Source organism: Mastigoproctus giganteus, chromosome 1, assembly GCF_048544385.1.
Source record: "Mastigoproctus giganteus isolate SK-2022 chromosome 1, ASM4854438v1, whole genome shotgun sequence".
In the NCBI taxonomy this organism is placed as follows: Eukaryota; Metazoa; Arthropoda; class Arachnida; order Uropygi; family Thelyphonidae; genus Mastigoproctus; species Mastigoproctus giganteus.
In genome coordinates, this window is record NC_143575.1 from 201898062 (window position 1) to 201914507 (window position 16446).

Below are 16446 nucleotides of genomic sequence, written 5' to 3' on the forward strand. Positions count from 1 at the left end.
TGTGAAGAATTCCTTATCCTCAAAACTTTGCATTCTTTGCCAGCAATTTCTCATAATCTGCCTCTGCCAGCTAACCTTCTCTGTGGCACTATAACAGATCAATTTATACCTGTTATAACAGGCACAAATTTATCTGTAATTCGTCTTTTTCTACTCAACTAATCTGGCAACTTCGTTATTCATCCAACTTGGAATCCTCCTTGTGGAGAATTTTATTAATGGTATATATGCATTCAAGGCTTCTGTGATTAATATTTTAAAGGTATACCATAATTCAATTGTATTCGCTTTCTGTGATATATCCACCCAGTTAATAGAGGCCATGTAGCACCTTAAGCCATTGTAATTTCCTTTCCTGAAATTATAACCCGTTCCTTTGCCTTTCACTACTACTACTACTGCTCACTTCATCATCCACCATAGAACTCCATGAGCACTTCCTGCTACTGATTCCTGCAGTGTCAGTCCTATTATGTCATCTGGTTCATGGGTAATAATCAGGTCTAGAATATTCTTTTCCCTGACATCATGATACAAATAACACCCTTCTAGCTGATTCAAAAATTTTGTCCCCCATGTCGAGTTTCCTTCCATTTGCTCCAATCAATGAGAGGCAAATTAAAATCACCCATAATAAGATGTTCACGCTTACTTGCCTATTCCATTTGCAGAGGCTCTCATCATAATCTTCACAATTACCTGGCCTGTAGATTGTTCCCACTCTCATTATACTTTTGCTCCCAATTATCTTGTTGGTTTTTGAGTTGTTTTGAATTATTACCACAGTAACTCAGGTCTTTAGGAATTCTGAAATCAGATTTGAAAATAAATACTTCAGTAATACTCAAAACACATTATTAAAAAAAAAACAAAAAAAAAAACACCTGAAGGCAAATCCCTACCTCCACCTAAGACCAACTAATTCAGTTCTGTCTGAAAATGTTTCAATAAATTTTTTGAATATTTGAGATTTGAAACTAATCTTTTCCAAATGGATGGCAAATAACATTGCATATTTAGAACCTTTATAAAAATAGTTAATATTACATTTTGTTTCGTTTATGTTATATATATTATCTTTTATTTCAATTATTGATCCCTCTTTAAAACAGAAAGAAAAAAAATCAATAGAATGTTACTTAAGCTAATCTTACCTGTACCATAATGGTGCTTCCCACAAACAACCCCAGCTTTTCCAGCTAGCAGCTCTATTAACTTGCCAACTGTCATACGAGAAGGAAATCCATGAGGGTTCATAATCTAAAACAGATCAGAAAAAGAGCAGTAAATAAAGATATGTTAAAATAAATATTGCAGCAACCGAAGAAACAATTAAGATAAAATACAATAGAATTTAATAAAATAATTAAAACACAGGAAAACCAATAAATTATTATACATAAACTAAAAGATGAATATACTAAAAATCAATAAACAAAATGATAAACTATTTATACAAAGAAGGACGAAATCAATAAATAAATACATTAACATTAGTAGCAGCATACGATGCAAGAAAGCAAGCTTATAGAGCATCAGCCAAAAAAAAAAAAAACTCCCATTTCACCCCTCCATTTGTTCCAAATGCCTGTCCAGCTCAGCCTTAAATTTATTTAGGCTATCAACTTCCACAACAAAAGATGGAAGTCTGTTCCACCAATCAACTACCCGCTGGCTAAAGGCAAATTTCTGCACATCTATTCTACAACTGTCTTTCCTCAATTTGAATCTGTGCCCCCTCAGGTTCTTAATCTGAGCAAGAGGAAGATTCCCATCAGCATCCAGCTTGCTCAACCCATTCAAGGACTTATACACCTCAATCAGATCACCTTGCAGGTGCCTATTCTCCAGGCAATGTGCAGAACTTAAGCCTTTCATGGTAAAAGCACTCCTTTGTTCCCCTCACCAATCTTGTTGCCCTTCTTTGTACTCATTCTAGCAAATCTACATCCTTGCTAAAATGAGGCCTCCAGACCTGTACACAGTACTCCAGGTGTGGCCTGACCAGTGCATTGTATAACAGGATAATCACCTCCCTGTCCCTGCTAGCAAAATTCCTATATATCATTGATAAGACTCCATGACCTTCCCTGGCAGCCCCTCTGCAAACTTCATAATTGACTGCACAATTACCACGAGGTATTTTTCACTTTCTACTTCCCTGAGTGTAGTATCACATAGTTGGTACGTTTCTCTTGGGTTATTGCTATCCATATGCAGTACTTTCCATTTGAAGTTTAACATTTGTCAATGTTAAACTTCAGTTGACACTTTTCAGCCCATTTGCCCAACTTATCTAGATCCAGTTGGAGTAGCATACTGTCTTTACTGTCGTTAACAACCCTGCCAACCTTTGTATCATCTGCAAACTTGGACCTTAAACCTGATATACCTTCATTAATATCATTGATAAATATACAAAGCAACAATGGGCCCAACACCGAACCCTGGGAAACTCCACTAATAACATTTATCCACAAAAAGCAGTGTCCATTGATTACCACTCTTTCTGTCATCTCCCACTCAATCATCCCTATATCCATTGTAGCAACTTACCATTGATGCCATACCTCAACAATTTGCACATCAGTCTTCCATGTGCAACAGTATCAAAAGCCTTTCTGAAATCCAAGTACAGTGAAACTTCTAACGGACACCTCTCTTTAACGGACATCTCTCTACAATGGACATTTTCAAATTCCCCAACTCTCCTCTATTGGTTTTAACGTGTTTTCAGCTTCTGTCTAGCAGACATTCTCTGTAACGGATGCGGACAGACAATCTGCACTGTTTCATTTAGATCAACACAGAAATGATCAGGTTCAAAAATCATTCCTGAAAACTGTTGGACTTCAAATTGACAATGTTACGTATGAGTGGTTTTGTCGCGAACATGCTAAAAAAATTCCCATTAATGGGCCTATTATTAGGGAAAAGGCTTTGGAGGTTGCGAAATCTATGGGAGTAAATGAGTTCAAAGCTTCTGTGGGATGGCTAGACAAGTTCAAAACTCGGCATAAAATTTCTTGGAAAACCATAAGTGGTGAAGGTGGATCTGTTGATACTGGGGTTGTAACAGAGTGGACCGTCAAATTGGAAGATTTATGTCGTGATTTTGAAGCTAAGGATATTTACAACTGTGACGAAACAGGGTTGTTTTTTAAAGCTCTTCCTGAAAAAACAATGAGCCTAAAAAACGAAAAGTGCCAGGGCGGAAAAATTTATAAGGAACGCTTGACTGTACTATTGTGTACAAATATGCTGGGAGACTTTGAACAACCTCTTGTTATAAGAAAACCACAAAATCCTCATTGTTTCAAGGGCATAAAGTTGAATCTTTTGAATGTTGACTGGAAGTCTAATAAAAAAGCGTGGATGACACGAGATATCATGAGCGAATGGATAAGTCACTTTAACCAAAACATGATTTGTCAAAACAGAAAAATTATTCTTTTCATGGATAATGCTGCATCTCACCCGCACATTGAATAGTCCAACATTCAAATCGTTTTTCTGCCACCAAACACATCTGAAGAGTGTCAGCTCTTGGGTCAAGGGATAATAAAAAATTTTAAATTTCACTACAGAAAACGTGTTTTAAGACAACTCATTGCAAACTTGAATGATGTAACATGTGCGAGTGACCTTGCAAAGAAACTCAGCATCCTAGATGTGACTCAATGGATTTCCTCTTCAGTAAACGCAATTAGAAAACAAAATGTCGTGGACTGTTTTGTAAAGTCTGGCTTCTCAAATGCAAAAATTGAAGTTGTGAACAGCAATGTGGAGCACCAAGAAGAACAAGAACTTCAACATCTATTGATAATGTACGATACTTCTGCTACAAGTGACCTTGGCTACAAAGATATAGACTCGAACCTCACTACAGAAGATGGTGCTCTAGATATCAATGACATTATCATCGATATTTTTCAAGAAGTTCCTCATGAGGATGAAGAAATGGAAGGAGGTCATTCTGTCGAAGAACATATTAACGACGAACCACCGATGAAAATAGAAGAAGCGCTCATACAAATCAATCGTTTAAAAATGTTTTTCGCCACTGAAGAAGATACTGAAGGACTTTCGATGGTTTCTTCACTCCAAACAAATGTTGAAAACAAAATTATCAGCCGGAAGAAGGTGCAGAAGAAAATAAGTGATTACTGTATGTATTTTTCTTAAGATAAAGTCATAATATGCATAGCACAATTGTATGTATATTAATTACAAAAACATTGTGCAAAATCTGTATATAATTTAATTTAATTTTACATTAAACGTTTAACGATTTTTCTTTCTTTCTTTTTTTTTTCTCCCTCAGACTTCTTGTTAGCGGACACTTCTCTCTAACAGACAACTTCTCGTTCCCCATGGCTGTCCGTTAAAGGGAAGTTTCACTGTATATGATTAACCCCAGGGGCTCACATCTGGTGAGTATGGGCTTAGCACACCCAGGGTCCTGAGCTGGATATCATCATTCTTCTCTTTCTTGATGATTTCCTTCTACTTCTGTCTCTTGTTCTCTCCCTCAGCGTAATTCACAATTTTTTTTTTGGCTGGTGCAGCATAAGCCTCAGGCTGCCTTGCACTATATGACTAATGATGATGATGATGATGATAATAATAATAACAAAGGTATTTTTGACATTCAGTTCCTTTGTGTCCACATAATAATATCGAATCAAATTGGTCAAACAAGACTTCCCTTTAACAAACCCATGCTGTGGCTTAACTATTACTGCAGTCTTGTCTAGATGGTCCTGAAATGCATTTTTAACCAGTGATTCCATTATTTTCCCCGGAACACAAGTTAAACTAAAAGGTCTATAGTTACTTCTGTCACCCTTTGAACCCCTTTGTGACTTGGTGATACATTTGAGCACCTCCAGTCATGGGGGGACCTCCTCGGAGTCCAAGGAAGCTCTCTTAATTATGGCTTGCTAATGCATTAAGGGCTTATGCCTCAAGCTGTGATAGAGTTAGACTATGTATATCTTAGTGCACTTGCATCATTTATACACAGCCAATTATAGATTAGCAATAGCAGCATCGTTTAAGTTACATTTCATATTGTGAATACCTTCGCGACGAGTTGCCATGACATTGCACTACTTCGAATAAGTGAGTACGGTTGATGTTTTAGTATGCTGCACTTCATTTAATATCCTAATGTATTCATTGTGCTTTATTTAATTCAGTTGTTGTCCAGAAATTGTCAGTAAGTTTTTCTCTAACTGGCTATAAATTTTAATAGATTTTGTAAACTGTTGATATTAGTTTATTACCTTTGTAATATTGTTAGGCCTAACTCAGGAATCGCTGACTGCCTCGTTTAACCCTAGTTAGTTGTTGGCGCATCGGCTTCTGTGGCTATAATACACCTCCCAAGGTTTTTGCAGTACTCTGATTCAAGCCCGAGGAGGGATTTGAGCCGCGACCTTCGGGTTGCCAGGCAGGCACTTTACTCACCTAGCCCAGTCGGCTATTTAAATTAGGGCGCTGATACTGGATGTGAACGGCTGATTTTGGCCCCACAATTTCGGCAGAAATTAGAATTGTGCCACTTGACATAAATAATATTGCAAGCACTGGTGTAACTTAATACCATTATAATGACCATATGGATGTCATCCCAGGGCAAATAGCACGTGACAACAGCACGTAAATCCTATTGGTGGTAACTGTTCTTGTGTAGCACTTCTTAAGTTGATTCACCTACTAACTTGCAGTGGGTATCATCTGCACTCATTTTCTGAGCTCGTTCTGTGAGACTGTCTCGCCACTCGCTCATCCGCAGTGAACTCGCCAATTCGTATCTGCTCAAAATGGAGGGTAAATCGAGGAAATCGGCTGTAAACACAACCCTGCCAGTGACCGACAACCCTAAAATAGCAGAGCAACACGAAGAACATGAGGGATCTCAAACTGAACCCCCCATTAAGAACAAAAAATCAATCGGTACCAAATTTGATCGAAAAACCAGGTCAAAATCTCAAAACAGAGGGACCATGGAACCCCCCCTCTCCCAAACCGAGTACACAGATATGAGACAACCTGACCTCCCCCTTGACCCCAGCATGCCTGAGGGGACAGTTATCCAACAATCGCTACAACTCAAAGTAGCTCTGGAGAACGTGCTCAAAGAGCCAACTAACAGAGTTACAACACTTCTTAGGGCAGAAATCGTCACCCTATGGAACAAGCTAGAATCGCTGCTTATCCAGACTCACCTGGAAAGCGAAAAGGCAACTGCAAAATTGGAAGCCTACACTGACTGTGGAGTAAAACAAATGCGACAGCGCGACTCCACATATGCCCATGCGCTGAGGAAGTCACCACCGGACTTTATTCCCGAATCTCAGGAACTGAGCTACCAGACAAACAATTCAGGTGCCAACCTACGGACTACACTGAAGAAAACGCTATCACCCAGACCTAACTTTGTGGTACTTAAACCCCTTACCAATGAAGGTCGTATGTCCAGTGAGGAGGTCAAGAAGACCATCATGGATTCCTTGACAGATGACTTAAAGAACACTAAAATCAAGTCAATTCGCAAAACGCGAAATACAGGAGTAATTATAGAAACAGCCACAAAAGAGGATGCTGAACTGATTGTTAAGAATCCTAAATTACCATCTCTGGGACTCCTGGCCGAGCCCCCTAGACAAAAGGGCCCTTGCATACTGGTACTAGATGTGGACAAGGATCTCTTTCCAGAGGAATTGCAAAGCGAAATTTTCCACAGAAACTTGAAACAGGAACTCCCAGATGAAGAACCAACTTCTCACATAATCCCTAAATTCCAAACAAAACCCAGAGCTGGGCACACCATTAACTGGGTCTTTGAGCTATCACCCAAGGCCTGGAAGATCCTCTCCCAACGAACAAGAATTTACATCAACTGGGGCAGTCACCGCTTTAGGGAGCATGTAGCCGTCCCCAAATGTTTCAGGTGCTGCCGTTTCGGCCACACCACGCACACGTGCAGGCAAAATCTGCCCACCTGTGGCCACTGTGCCGAAATGGGGCAAGAATACGCTACATGTCCCAAAAAGTCTCAACCTCCCACATGTGCCAATTGCAAGGCCCTAAAGGTGCCAGCCAACCATTCGCTCCGTGACAGCAGTTGCCCAGTTTATCTCAAAGCCAGAAGTGCTCAACAATCAAGAATAGAATATGGGGAGTAACAGACCAAACCTAAATACCCACACCGTGAAAATAGCACAACATAACGCTCAGAGGGCCAAGGCTGTTGCTGCAGAACTGGTCAAAAAGGCAGATGAAGAGAACTTAGATGTGCTGCTGCTTCAGGAGCCATACACTCATAACAAGGAGGTAAAAGGCTACCCCTTGAGATTTAAAGTGGTCCAGGTTGATGGTGACACACCCTGGGCCGCGATCGTCGTTCGCAATCCCGAACTGACTGTCACCAAAATCACTGATCTGTGTACTAGCTGGGCTGTGTGCGCCCATGTAATTTCACCACTGGGGCAATTCTACTTAGTTTCGATATACTGTCGACCGGGGGAAGATATTCTTCCTGCCACCCGATATCTACAGACCATCCAGCTACAAATGCCAAATGCAAAACTCATTATAGGGGCTGATGTTAACTGCAGGTCCCCAGCCTGGCACAGCCGAACTCAAAATCACAGAGGAAATAGAAATGGCCAACGTCTTGAGGACTACTTGTCTAACAGCAACCTGGTCATTCTAAACAAACCTAACTGCCTGCCAACTTTCTCCAGTACCCTGTGGGAAGCTACAATAGATATCACCTTAGCCTCAAGCTCCATTGCTCAGCACCTTGCTTCCTGGACAGTCCGTGAGGACTGGACCACCTCTGACCACAGAGTACTAACCTTCCAACTACACCGTTCACTAGTCACTCAACCAACCAACAGAACTCAACAAAGAAGATATGCCCTGAATAAGGCTGACTGCAACCTTTTTAAGGAGGAATTGACCAGTACAGCCAGCCGCTTCAATCCTAGCGGCCTCAGCCCAGACCAGCATCAATGCGCAATTACACAGCTCGTCAGTAATGCTGCAAACAAGGCTATCAAAAAGAAGAGATTCACACCTGGTGCTGTCCCCTGGTGGTCACCTGAACTCCAGACTCTTAGACGCGAAGTCATTTACCGACGAAAACGCTATCAACGTGCAAGAAGAACATGGCCTCCAGAAGAAACAGAGGCTTTACTGCAGCAATATCGAGTGACCAGGAACCAGTATACCACAACAATAAAACAGCGGAAAAGGCGCTCATGGGAAGCCCTGGTAAGCACTGAAGGGAACGCCGATCCCTGGGGGATTGTGTACAAAGTGACCACTAACAAGCTCCCCAGAGGTGAGGTCGTATCAACCACAAAATTACCAAACGGACTGTACACCAGATCGTGGCAAGATACTATCAATAATATTCTAGACGCTACATTCCAGCAGCCTGCTGACCCACACACACCGGAACAGCTACAGCTCTGCACAGAAAATGAAACATATCACACAACTGCAATTGAAGAACCCTTCACCACAACCGAGCTCAACTTTGCTGCATCTAGAATCAGAAACAAGAAGGCTCCGGGCAGAGACATGCTCGATCCAGAAATCGTCCAGAAGGCCATTGAACTTATTCCCACTACAATACTCAACCTGTTAAACCACTGTCTCCACCAAGGATTCTTCCCCACACAAGGGAGGACTGCAATCCTTAGACTTATATTGAAGAATGCAACCAAACCACATGATCTGCCACAATCTTACCGGCCCATTGCACTGCTGCCAGTCTTCAGCAAACTTCTCGAACGGATGATCTCCCATAGAATAGAAGCCCACTACAATGACGCTGGTCTCTCCTCACCTAAGCAGTACGGTTTCCGGAAAGGACGCTCCACGATTGATGCACTGGAAACAATCATTGAAGCTGCTACCAACTGCAACTCCAAATACTTTCTACTAATCTCCTTTGACTTTGCTGGTGCCTTCGATTCCCTCTGGTGGCCCAGCGTCCTGGGCAGGCTCCGAAGAGCGCATGTCCCAGAAAACTTATATAGATGCATCAAGACCTATCTCCAGGACCGGCGAGTTGTCGTGTCTGCTCCCCACTGCAGTGTCTCCAGACCAGTCTTCAGGGGATGCCCTCAGGGATCTGTCCTGGGGCCTCTCCTCTGGAATCTGGTGCTGGATGATTTCCTGAACACCAAACTCAACAATGTACAAACCCAGGCCTATGCAGATGACCTGGTCATGCTCTTTTCTGCCAATAACAGAACCCAACTAGAAGCAACTGCCAACCAGGCCATCTCTACCCTTCAGGCTTGGGCAGAGCATAACAACCTAAAGATCTCCCCAGAGAAAACCAATTCGATCCTACTAAAAGGCACCCTTGATTTGAGAAGACCACCCCAAATCAAGGTCAATGGTGTTACAGTAAAACTAAAAACAGAGCTTAAATATCTAGGTTTGATCTTAGACAAAATCCTTTCTTTCACTCCTCATCTAGACCAACTCAGGATTAAGATCAGGAAGTATGCTGCCCAAGTCTCAAGAGTTGCCCGGAAGGACTGGGGCTTAAAGAAGAGAACGCTGTCACTCTTCTATAAGGCAGTTTTCATCCCGGTTATCACCTATGCTTCTGGAGTCTGGTACAAGAAGGCCAATACCGTAGTAAACAGATCGCGCCTAGGAACTATCCAGCGCTCTCTTCTCCTTCTGTCCTCGCGTGCCTGTCGCACTGTCAGCACCCATGCGCTCCAGGTCCTCACTGGATCTCTTCCACTGGACCTGGAGATTGTTCGTCATGGGTTGCTCTACCAAATAGTCAAAGGAAGAGCAGTTACTTGTGCAGGTTTCACCACTGACCCAGCAAATAATAGAAACGCTGAAAAGAAGAGACTTAATGAACATCTAGCAGACACCTGGCAAGAAAGATGGCAGGCATCAACTAAAGGCGCTGTCACCAAAAGATTCCTCCCTGATGTCAGGGCCTCCTACCCCCTCACACCTGTCTGGTTTTCACCAGGACTCTATGCTACCTACCTCCTCACTGGACATGGCTCCTTCCAGAAAAAACTACATGACTTCAGAATTTCAGACTCACCCCGCTGCCACTGTGGAGAGGATCAGACGTGGGAGCACCTTGCCCACAGCTGTGAAATCTACGAGGACTTCAGGAGGATCCTAATAACAAAACTACGCTTCAACTACCAAAATCAGGAACACCTCACCCTACAGAATGAAGAAACTTACCGAGCTCTGACTCAATTTGCAATGGACTTATTTACCAGGCAGAAAGCGCTACCACCACCTTAGTATCCGAATCAATAGGTCATAACAACCATGACTGCCAATTGTTGCTACGCATCATTGAGCCATGGATGCTAACGCCTTGGACCAACTTGCACAAGACTTGACCAGCAGTGCAATAAAAGACAGGGTCCGCACATACCTTGACAAATTCCTCATCATTGATTTCTGGACAAACCTCTCTCGACCAGATGTGACACATTTCATCAAGAAGAGGCCTAGCATCGATCCCTGGACTTGACCATCAAACTTGGACTCCCGGTTTTGACCACCCCCACTGTTCGTTCTGATGGACTACTGGACCAGCCTTCAGTCTGGATGCGACACAGACTCACTAAATGGAGCCCCAATGACGGCACCTGAACTAGACCTTACTGACCATGACCCATCCACCATAGCAGCACTCACACTGCTGGATTTCCAGCAAGTTGTCGGCTCCAACTGACTGGCCGTGCTAGCTGTACCTACCCTGAACTTGCGGAGTATATCTCTCTCTCATTTTTTATTTTATTTTTTTTTTTTTTTGCGGCTTCTTTCTTCTGTTTCCTGCCATCCGTTCTTTTACTCCCCCCCCTATTTTTCTCTTACAGAATGATTTTTTTTTTTTTTTTTTTTTTTTGTGGGGTGGTGGTTTTCGTCCACCCGCCACCCCACTCCTCTCTCTGGTGAGGCACTGGGCATGCCACACTGTCATCAGGGGCCATCTTCCCTTTTGGCCCCTTTCTTCTGTTTCCTACCCTCCAGTCTTCTGCCTTCCTCCCTTACTTTTCTCTTGCACAACGTTTTTTTTTTTTTTTTTTTTTTATTTAGTTTATATATATATATATATATATATATATATGTGTGTGCGTGTGTGTGTATATACATATTTTTGTATATACACACACACGCATTCCCCACAGGTCTAAATCTAAAAACATCAAAATTACTGCCCGACCTATTTGGCCCTAGAACAAGTTATCAGCGAACAACCCTACGCTCTGTTAAAATTACAACCGTTGCTCAAGAAACAGCGATCATCTCATTCTCAAATCTGGTCCTAGCCACTGAAATCCCAGGAAAGTAGGTGGCAGGACCCGCCAGAGTACTCTAGCTACAGTGGTACACCCGGTTAGCCTCCCCGTGGCATGGTGTGGTAACGTCGGGTCCCACTAGGGGCTCGGCGGCTAATAGACCGGAGGAACAAAGGGCACAACACAATATACAGCACAAGACCCCCACACACTTCAAATCTCTGGCCCCGATACAATGTACACCCGCGGAGATGGGAGAAATCCCAGGAGCCGTTAGACACTAACATACCTTATACCTTATACTTCGAATAAGTAACGCTTCACTCAAAGGAGAAAACTGTTGTTATTTATTCTCAGTGGATACCACCAACACCCAGACAGCTCTGTTTGAAAAATAGATAAGGGATAATGATTCTCAGTTATCCACACACTGCCCCTATTAGACCAAGAGAGCAATAAAGAGGTAGGAAAGTGATAGTAGGAGAGGTAGCGGAAGAAGCTGCCAATGAAGAAGGAAAGGGCAGTTATTTCTTCAGCTCAATCATGTGATCTCATATTCCTCGAATGGGCAGCACTTCCCAATGAGGGTGTCTGTTGTTACCCATTCGAGGAGCCCCAGTGACCATAAGGCCTCTCGGGCGGTGCCATTTCAGGGCTATTTGGCCCCTCCTCAGTGGGTGGGTAGGTATCCGTTGCTTCTTAAAAAAAAAAAACTCCACCATCTGATCTCATCTGCATTCATTAAAATGATCTTATATCCCAATAGGTCTAATCTCACTCAGAAACATTCTGTGGAGGGCCCTGTCCATGTGACTACCTGCTCCGCAAGCAGCTGCCTGGAGTTGGCTTGCCCTACATGAATTCTCAAGTCCTCCACCTCTTTCATTCTTCCATCCTTAAGCGGCTTTATTCTGAACATAAACCGCCACATTGACGGGAGAGGGACCATTTGCCTGCAGCCAGCTTGGTCCATATCCCTTCTAGCCTAAGCTAAGAAGATTACTACCCCCCCCACCAAATCCCTAGCTTTACCACCTAAGCTGCACATACACCTCATTGTCCACTAGCCAGCATAGTGGTGTAGGGTAACACCATTGTTTTAGGAATTTCTGGTCCCCCAATTGAAGCAGTTCCAACACCAGAAATCTACTAATTGCAGCATGCATGGATTGGATGGCGTATTTGTATATCTCCATGCATGTTCCCTATATTTTTCTCTTCTTAATCTTCCATGCTTGGTATTTTCCTTCATTTATTACGAACATCAAGATGTGTGTGGCTCTGGAAATTGCAAAAATAGCACCTGATCTCTTGTTAATCGCGGTACTTTCATGATTTTGTGGACCTTGTTCCAGATACGTTGTACAGCTGGACAGGAGAAAAATGCATGGTCTACTGTTTCCCGCACTTTGCAATATTGACACTCAGTGTTTGAGTGTCCTCAGAACTTAGCCTTGTTTATTTCCACCAGCAGGTGCCTGTAAATCACCCTCCAGGCTAAGTCACTTATTGACCCATACCCTATATGTTTGTGAAGATTTTTAAACTTTTGGGTTTCGTCTAAGCTGTATCATGCTCGGGGATATTGTACTGGTTGCATGTATAAGTCAAACAGTTTCCATTAGATTTTTGAGACTTTTAGTTTTGTTCCCATGTCTAGACCTACTGCCGATAGTTGCTGGAGATATTTGATAATCAGTTTGTAGAAAGGTGGTATTATTTCTGCCTCAGGTCCTGTATATTCTACTCCTAGCAGCTTTGTGAACCTTCCCATGTGGTATTTTATTAGGGCGGAAGCTACATGCATGTCCCATAGGGCCGTTCGGACATGTTTCATTATATAAGCCCACCATAGCCACTTTAATTGTGGTATTTCATAACCACCGAGCGCCTTTCTACAATGCAATCTTTGTTGTGTCACCTCTTGTTGCCTGTTGTTCCAGAAAAACTTAAATAGCTCCTGTGCAACCTTTTTTGTGTGATATATTTAAAAGTGGTGACCGTCACAATATTCATCACCACTGGGATGAGAATCATCCATATGATTATTACTCTTCTAGAGAACGACAGTAGGCCTAGGTTCCATTGGCCGATTTTTTTTTTCCTCCCAGGAGATTAATAATTGTCGAGTTGTTATTTTTGGTTGTCTTGCAAGGGCACTCCCAGAATGGTGATGGGCTCCACAGAGAAGGAGAGGCCCACTGGTGACTGTAGTGGAGCATTCTTTCCCCATTGTTGACATTTTGTTTTATGTTTATTAAGACATAAGCCACTTGACAGGCTAAAGTAACTGAACAAGATCAGCGCACTCTGCAAGGAACTGCAATCAGACATAGTTAGAATGACATCATCCGCATGGGCTATGTATTTGCAATCGGGATTCGATCCAGGGAGATGATTGTTTGTTTGTTATATGGTTTTTAGGGGCATTAGCAACTAAGGCCATATTGTTCCGGGAATATGTGGTGGTCATTCCCTGACCTTTCCGCATCCTCTGTATTTGGTGGTGACGGGTTCGAACCCCAGTCTAATCAAGAAGCATGTGCTACGCATTGCTCCTCCTTCCAACCTGGCTACGGAGGCACCCCCCAGGGAGATGAACTCCTTTGATATTACTGGAGTTGTCTAATTGCCTGAGTATGGGCTCCAGCGCCATTGGAAAGAGAGCAGGGCTTAGTGGGCAGCCCTGTCTCAACCCCCTCCAGTTTTATTTTATCCGAGCTGTATCCATTAATTGCTAGAGTGGTGCTAGCTCCTTTATATAAACCGATGATGGCTGCTCTTAACTGTGAGCCCACCTGTACAGTATACAACAGATTTTGAAGATAATTCTGAGACAGTTTATCAAAGGCTTTCTCTAGGTCAAGCACCGCTAGGACTATGCTGCAACCTTTCCATTGACAATATGGTTGCAGGTCTCTCAAGAAAACCAGATTTGCTCCCATGGCTCTGCCTGGCACCCCACATGTCTGGTTTTCTCCTATAATGGATCCTAATGTCTTTTGAGGTGGTTATTCAATACTTTAGCATATAGTTTATAGTCTATATTTAGTAGTGGAATCGGTCTCCAGTCTCCCAGTTCTTGACCCATTCTCCCTGGCTTTCTTTCTGTGCCTCCAGAAAGCTTTCCAGAACTTGACCCACCATGAAGAAATCAGAGAGAATTGTGGCCAAAATTGGCCCAACCTTTTCCTAAGCTTTCTTGTAGAGCTCTGTTGTTATTCCATCTGGGCCTGGTGCTTTGTCTGCTTTCATTTCTCCCAAGGCTGTGGAAACTTCCTTCAAAGAAATTGGCTGGTTGTGTTCCTGCTGCTGGGCCGCAGAGAACCATGACATCTCCCAACTTGTTGGCAGCGCTGGCCCTTGAAATGCTGCATACAACTGTTTGTATACTCCATTGAAGCATTCCATGATGTCTTGGGTGGTATCGTATTGACGTGATCCCACTTGGATCTGTTGCTCATTTGCATCCTGTTGTACTGATCGAAAATCAACCCTGCCCTCTTGTCGGCAAGCCTATATCACAGTCGCATTTGGACTGCTTTATTCTCTGCCTGTGTTTTCAGATGTAGCTGTATTTCTTTTTGCACCTGCTGTACCCCTATTTCTTCATGACAATAGTTTAACGATCGCCTCACTTCATACAAATGCCTTAGCACTTTTTTCCTTTCCACCCCTCTTTCCTTAGCTGATTTTTGGAATGCTGTTCTTACTGCCTGCTTAAAATTTGCCCACTTCTCCCATGTCCAATGCTCAGACTGCACCAGCTCATGCATTAAACTTTCTATGATATGCCACCCGTCCTGCAAGAGAGCCAAGTTAACGCCAAGTGCCTCTGCCATAGTCTATTGTTGCGCCTAACGGGAAGTTCATTATTAATAATTTGTGATCCGTGAGGGGGCGTGTCCCAGAAATATTTACATGCCTAACTCTGGTTGCTTTGCTTGCCATATTCCTTGGTGGATATATGCGGTCTATTCTTGTGCCTACTGTACCCCTAGTCCATGTTGCGCTGTGTGCTGTGGGATTGTGCCAACGCCATACATCTATGAGCTCACACTTTAGACAAATGTCGTGTAATTCCAGAGCTCCCCTTGTAGGGTCCCCCGTGCCAGTCTTATCCTTGACTGGATCTAGGACACAGTTCCAATCGCCCCCAAGGATACTCCAATGTGTGCCCATCATAAATGGATGCAGATTATTAATCAACCATACCCGTTCTGGAGCAGCGTTTGGCGCATATACATTTATCAACCGTATTGTATGGGAATCTAGTTTCCAGTCTATACAGACAACCCTACCTTCTACATCTCTTTGAAGGTTGCTAAACCTTCCTACAATGGGTGGTGGGATTATGATGCCGACCCCCCTGGCATTTCTTGTGCCAAAGCTCCAAAAGCTTAAACATTTAAATCAATTTTGAAATTTTTGTACTTGAAAAATATTATGCATGTGGCTTTCCTGAATAAATAAAATTCTGATACCCATTAACAATGTCATTCTCCAGATGTGATGTTGTGTGTGCCCCTGGCAAAAGCCCCGGACATTCAGGGTTCCGATAATTACAATGTGTATTGATAATGGGTCCGCCAAGGGGTTTCACCTATTTTGCTTGGGATATACTTAGGCCGTATAGGGTTTTACCAACCTCTTGTTCTTGCCCCGTGATCCATTTGATTCGGGGGTTACTTAATTGCTGTGTGATTCCTAAGAGGATCTTGTCTTACCAAAATATCCCTCCACATAAATTGTATTCTCTCCATTTTTCCCTCTCCGGCTTGCTCTAATATTATTCTGGGTTTCCCCAGACTTTTCTCCCATTCTGTTAACTTTTCCTGACCTAGTGGTACATATTTCGTTAAATGCTGTACACCGATTAGCTTTTCCCTGCCTTCCCCTAATGGCCCTTCCATTTCGGAGACCCCTGAACTCGACTCGCCCATTCTTCTGCAATGATGTTGTCTTCCTCTGTGGTTTGCTTCTTCCTCTTTTCCCCTCCTCCTACCTGTTCTCGCTCTCCGTTTTCTCCCCTCTTCTGCCCTCTTGCTGTTTCTTCTGTTTCCACTGAGGTGGTTTCCCCTCCTCTTTTTCTGTTATTAAATTCGCTGATTCTGTCAATGGA

General features: G+C 43.0%; 1 protein-coding gene across 2 annotated transcripts in view; it reads right to left on the reverse strand.

Annotated features, from left to right (window-relative positions):
- Polr3B (RNA polymerase III subunit RpIII128) overlaps window positions 1–16446 on the reverse strand; it is a 527342-nt gene that overhangs the window by 79591 nt on the left and 431305 nt on the right. For both annotated transcript variants that reach the window (XM_090375599.1, XM_090375592.1), the window contains one exon: window positions 1155–1260. In XM_090375599.1, the coding sequence (XP_090231725.1) occupies window positions 1155–1260 (106 nt within the window). The remainder of the gene's footprint in view (window positions 1–1154; window positions 1261–16446) is intronic.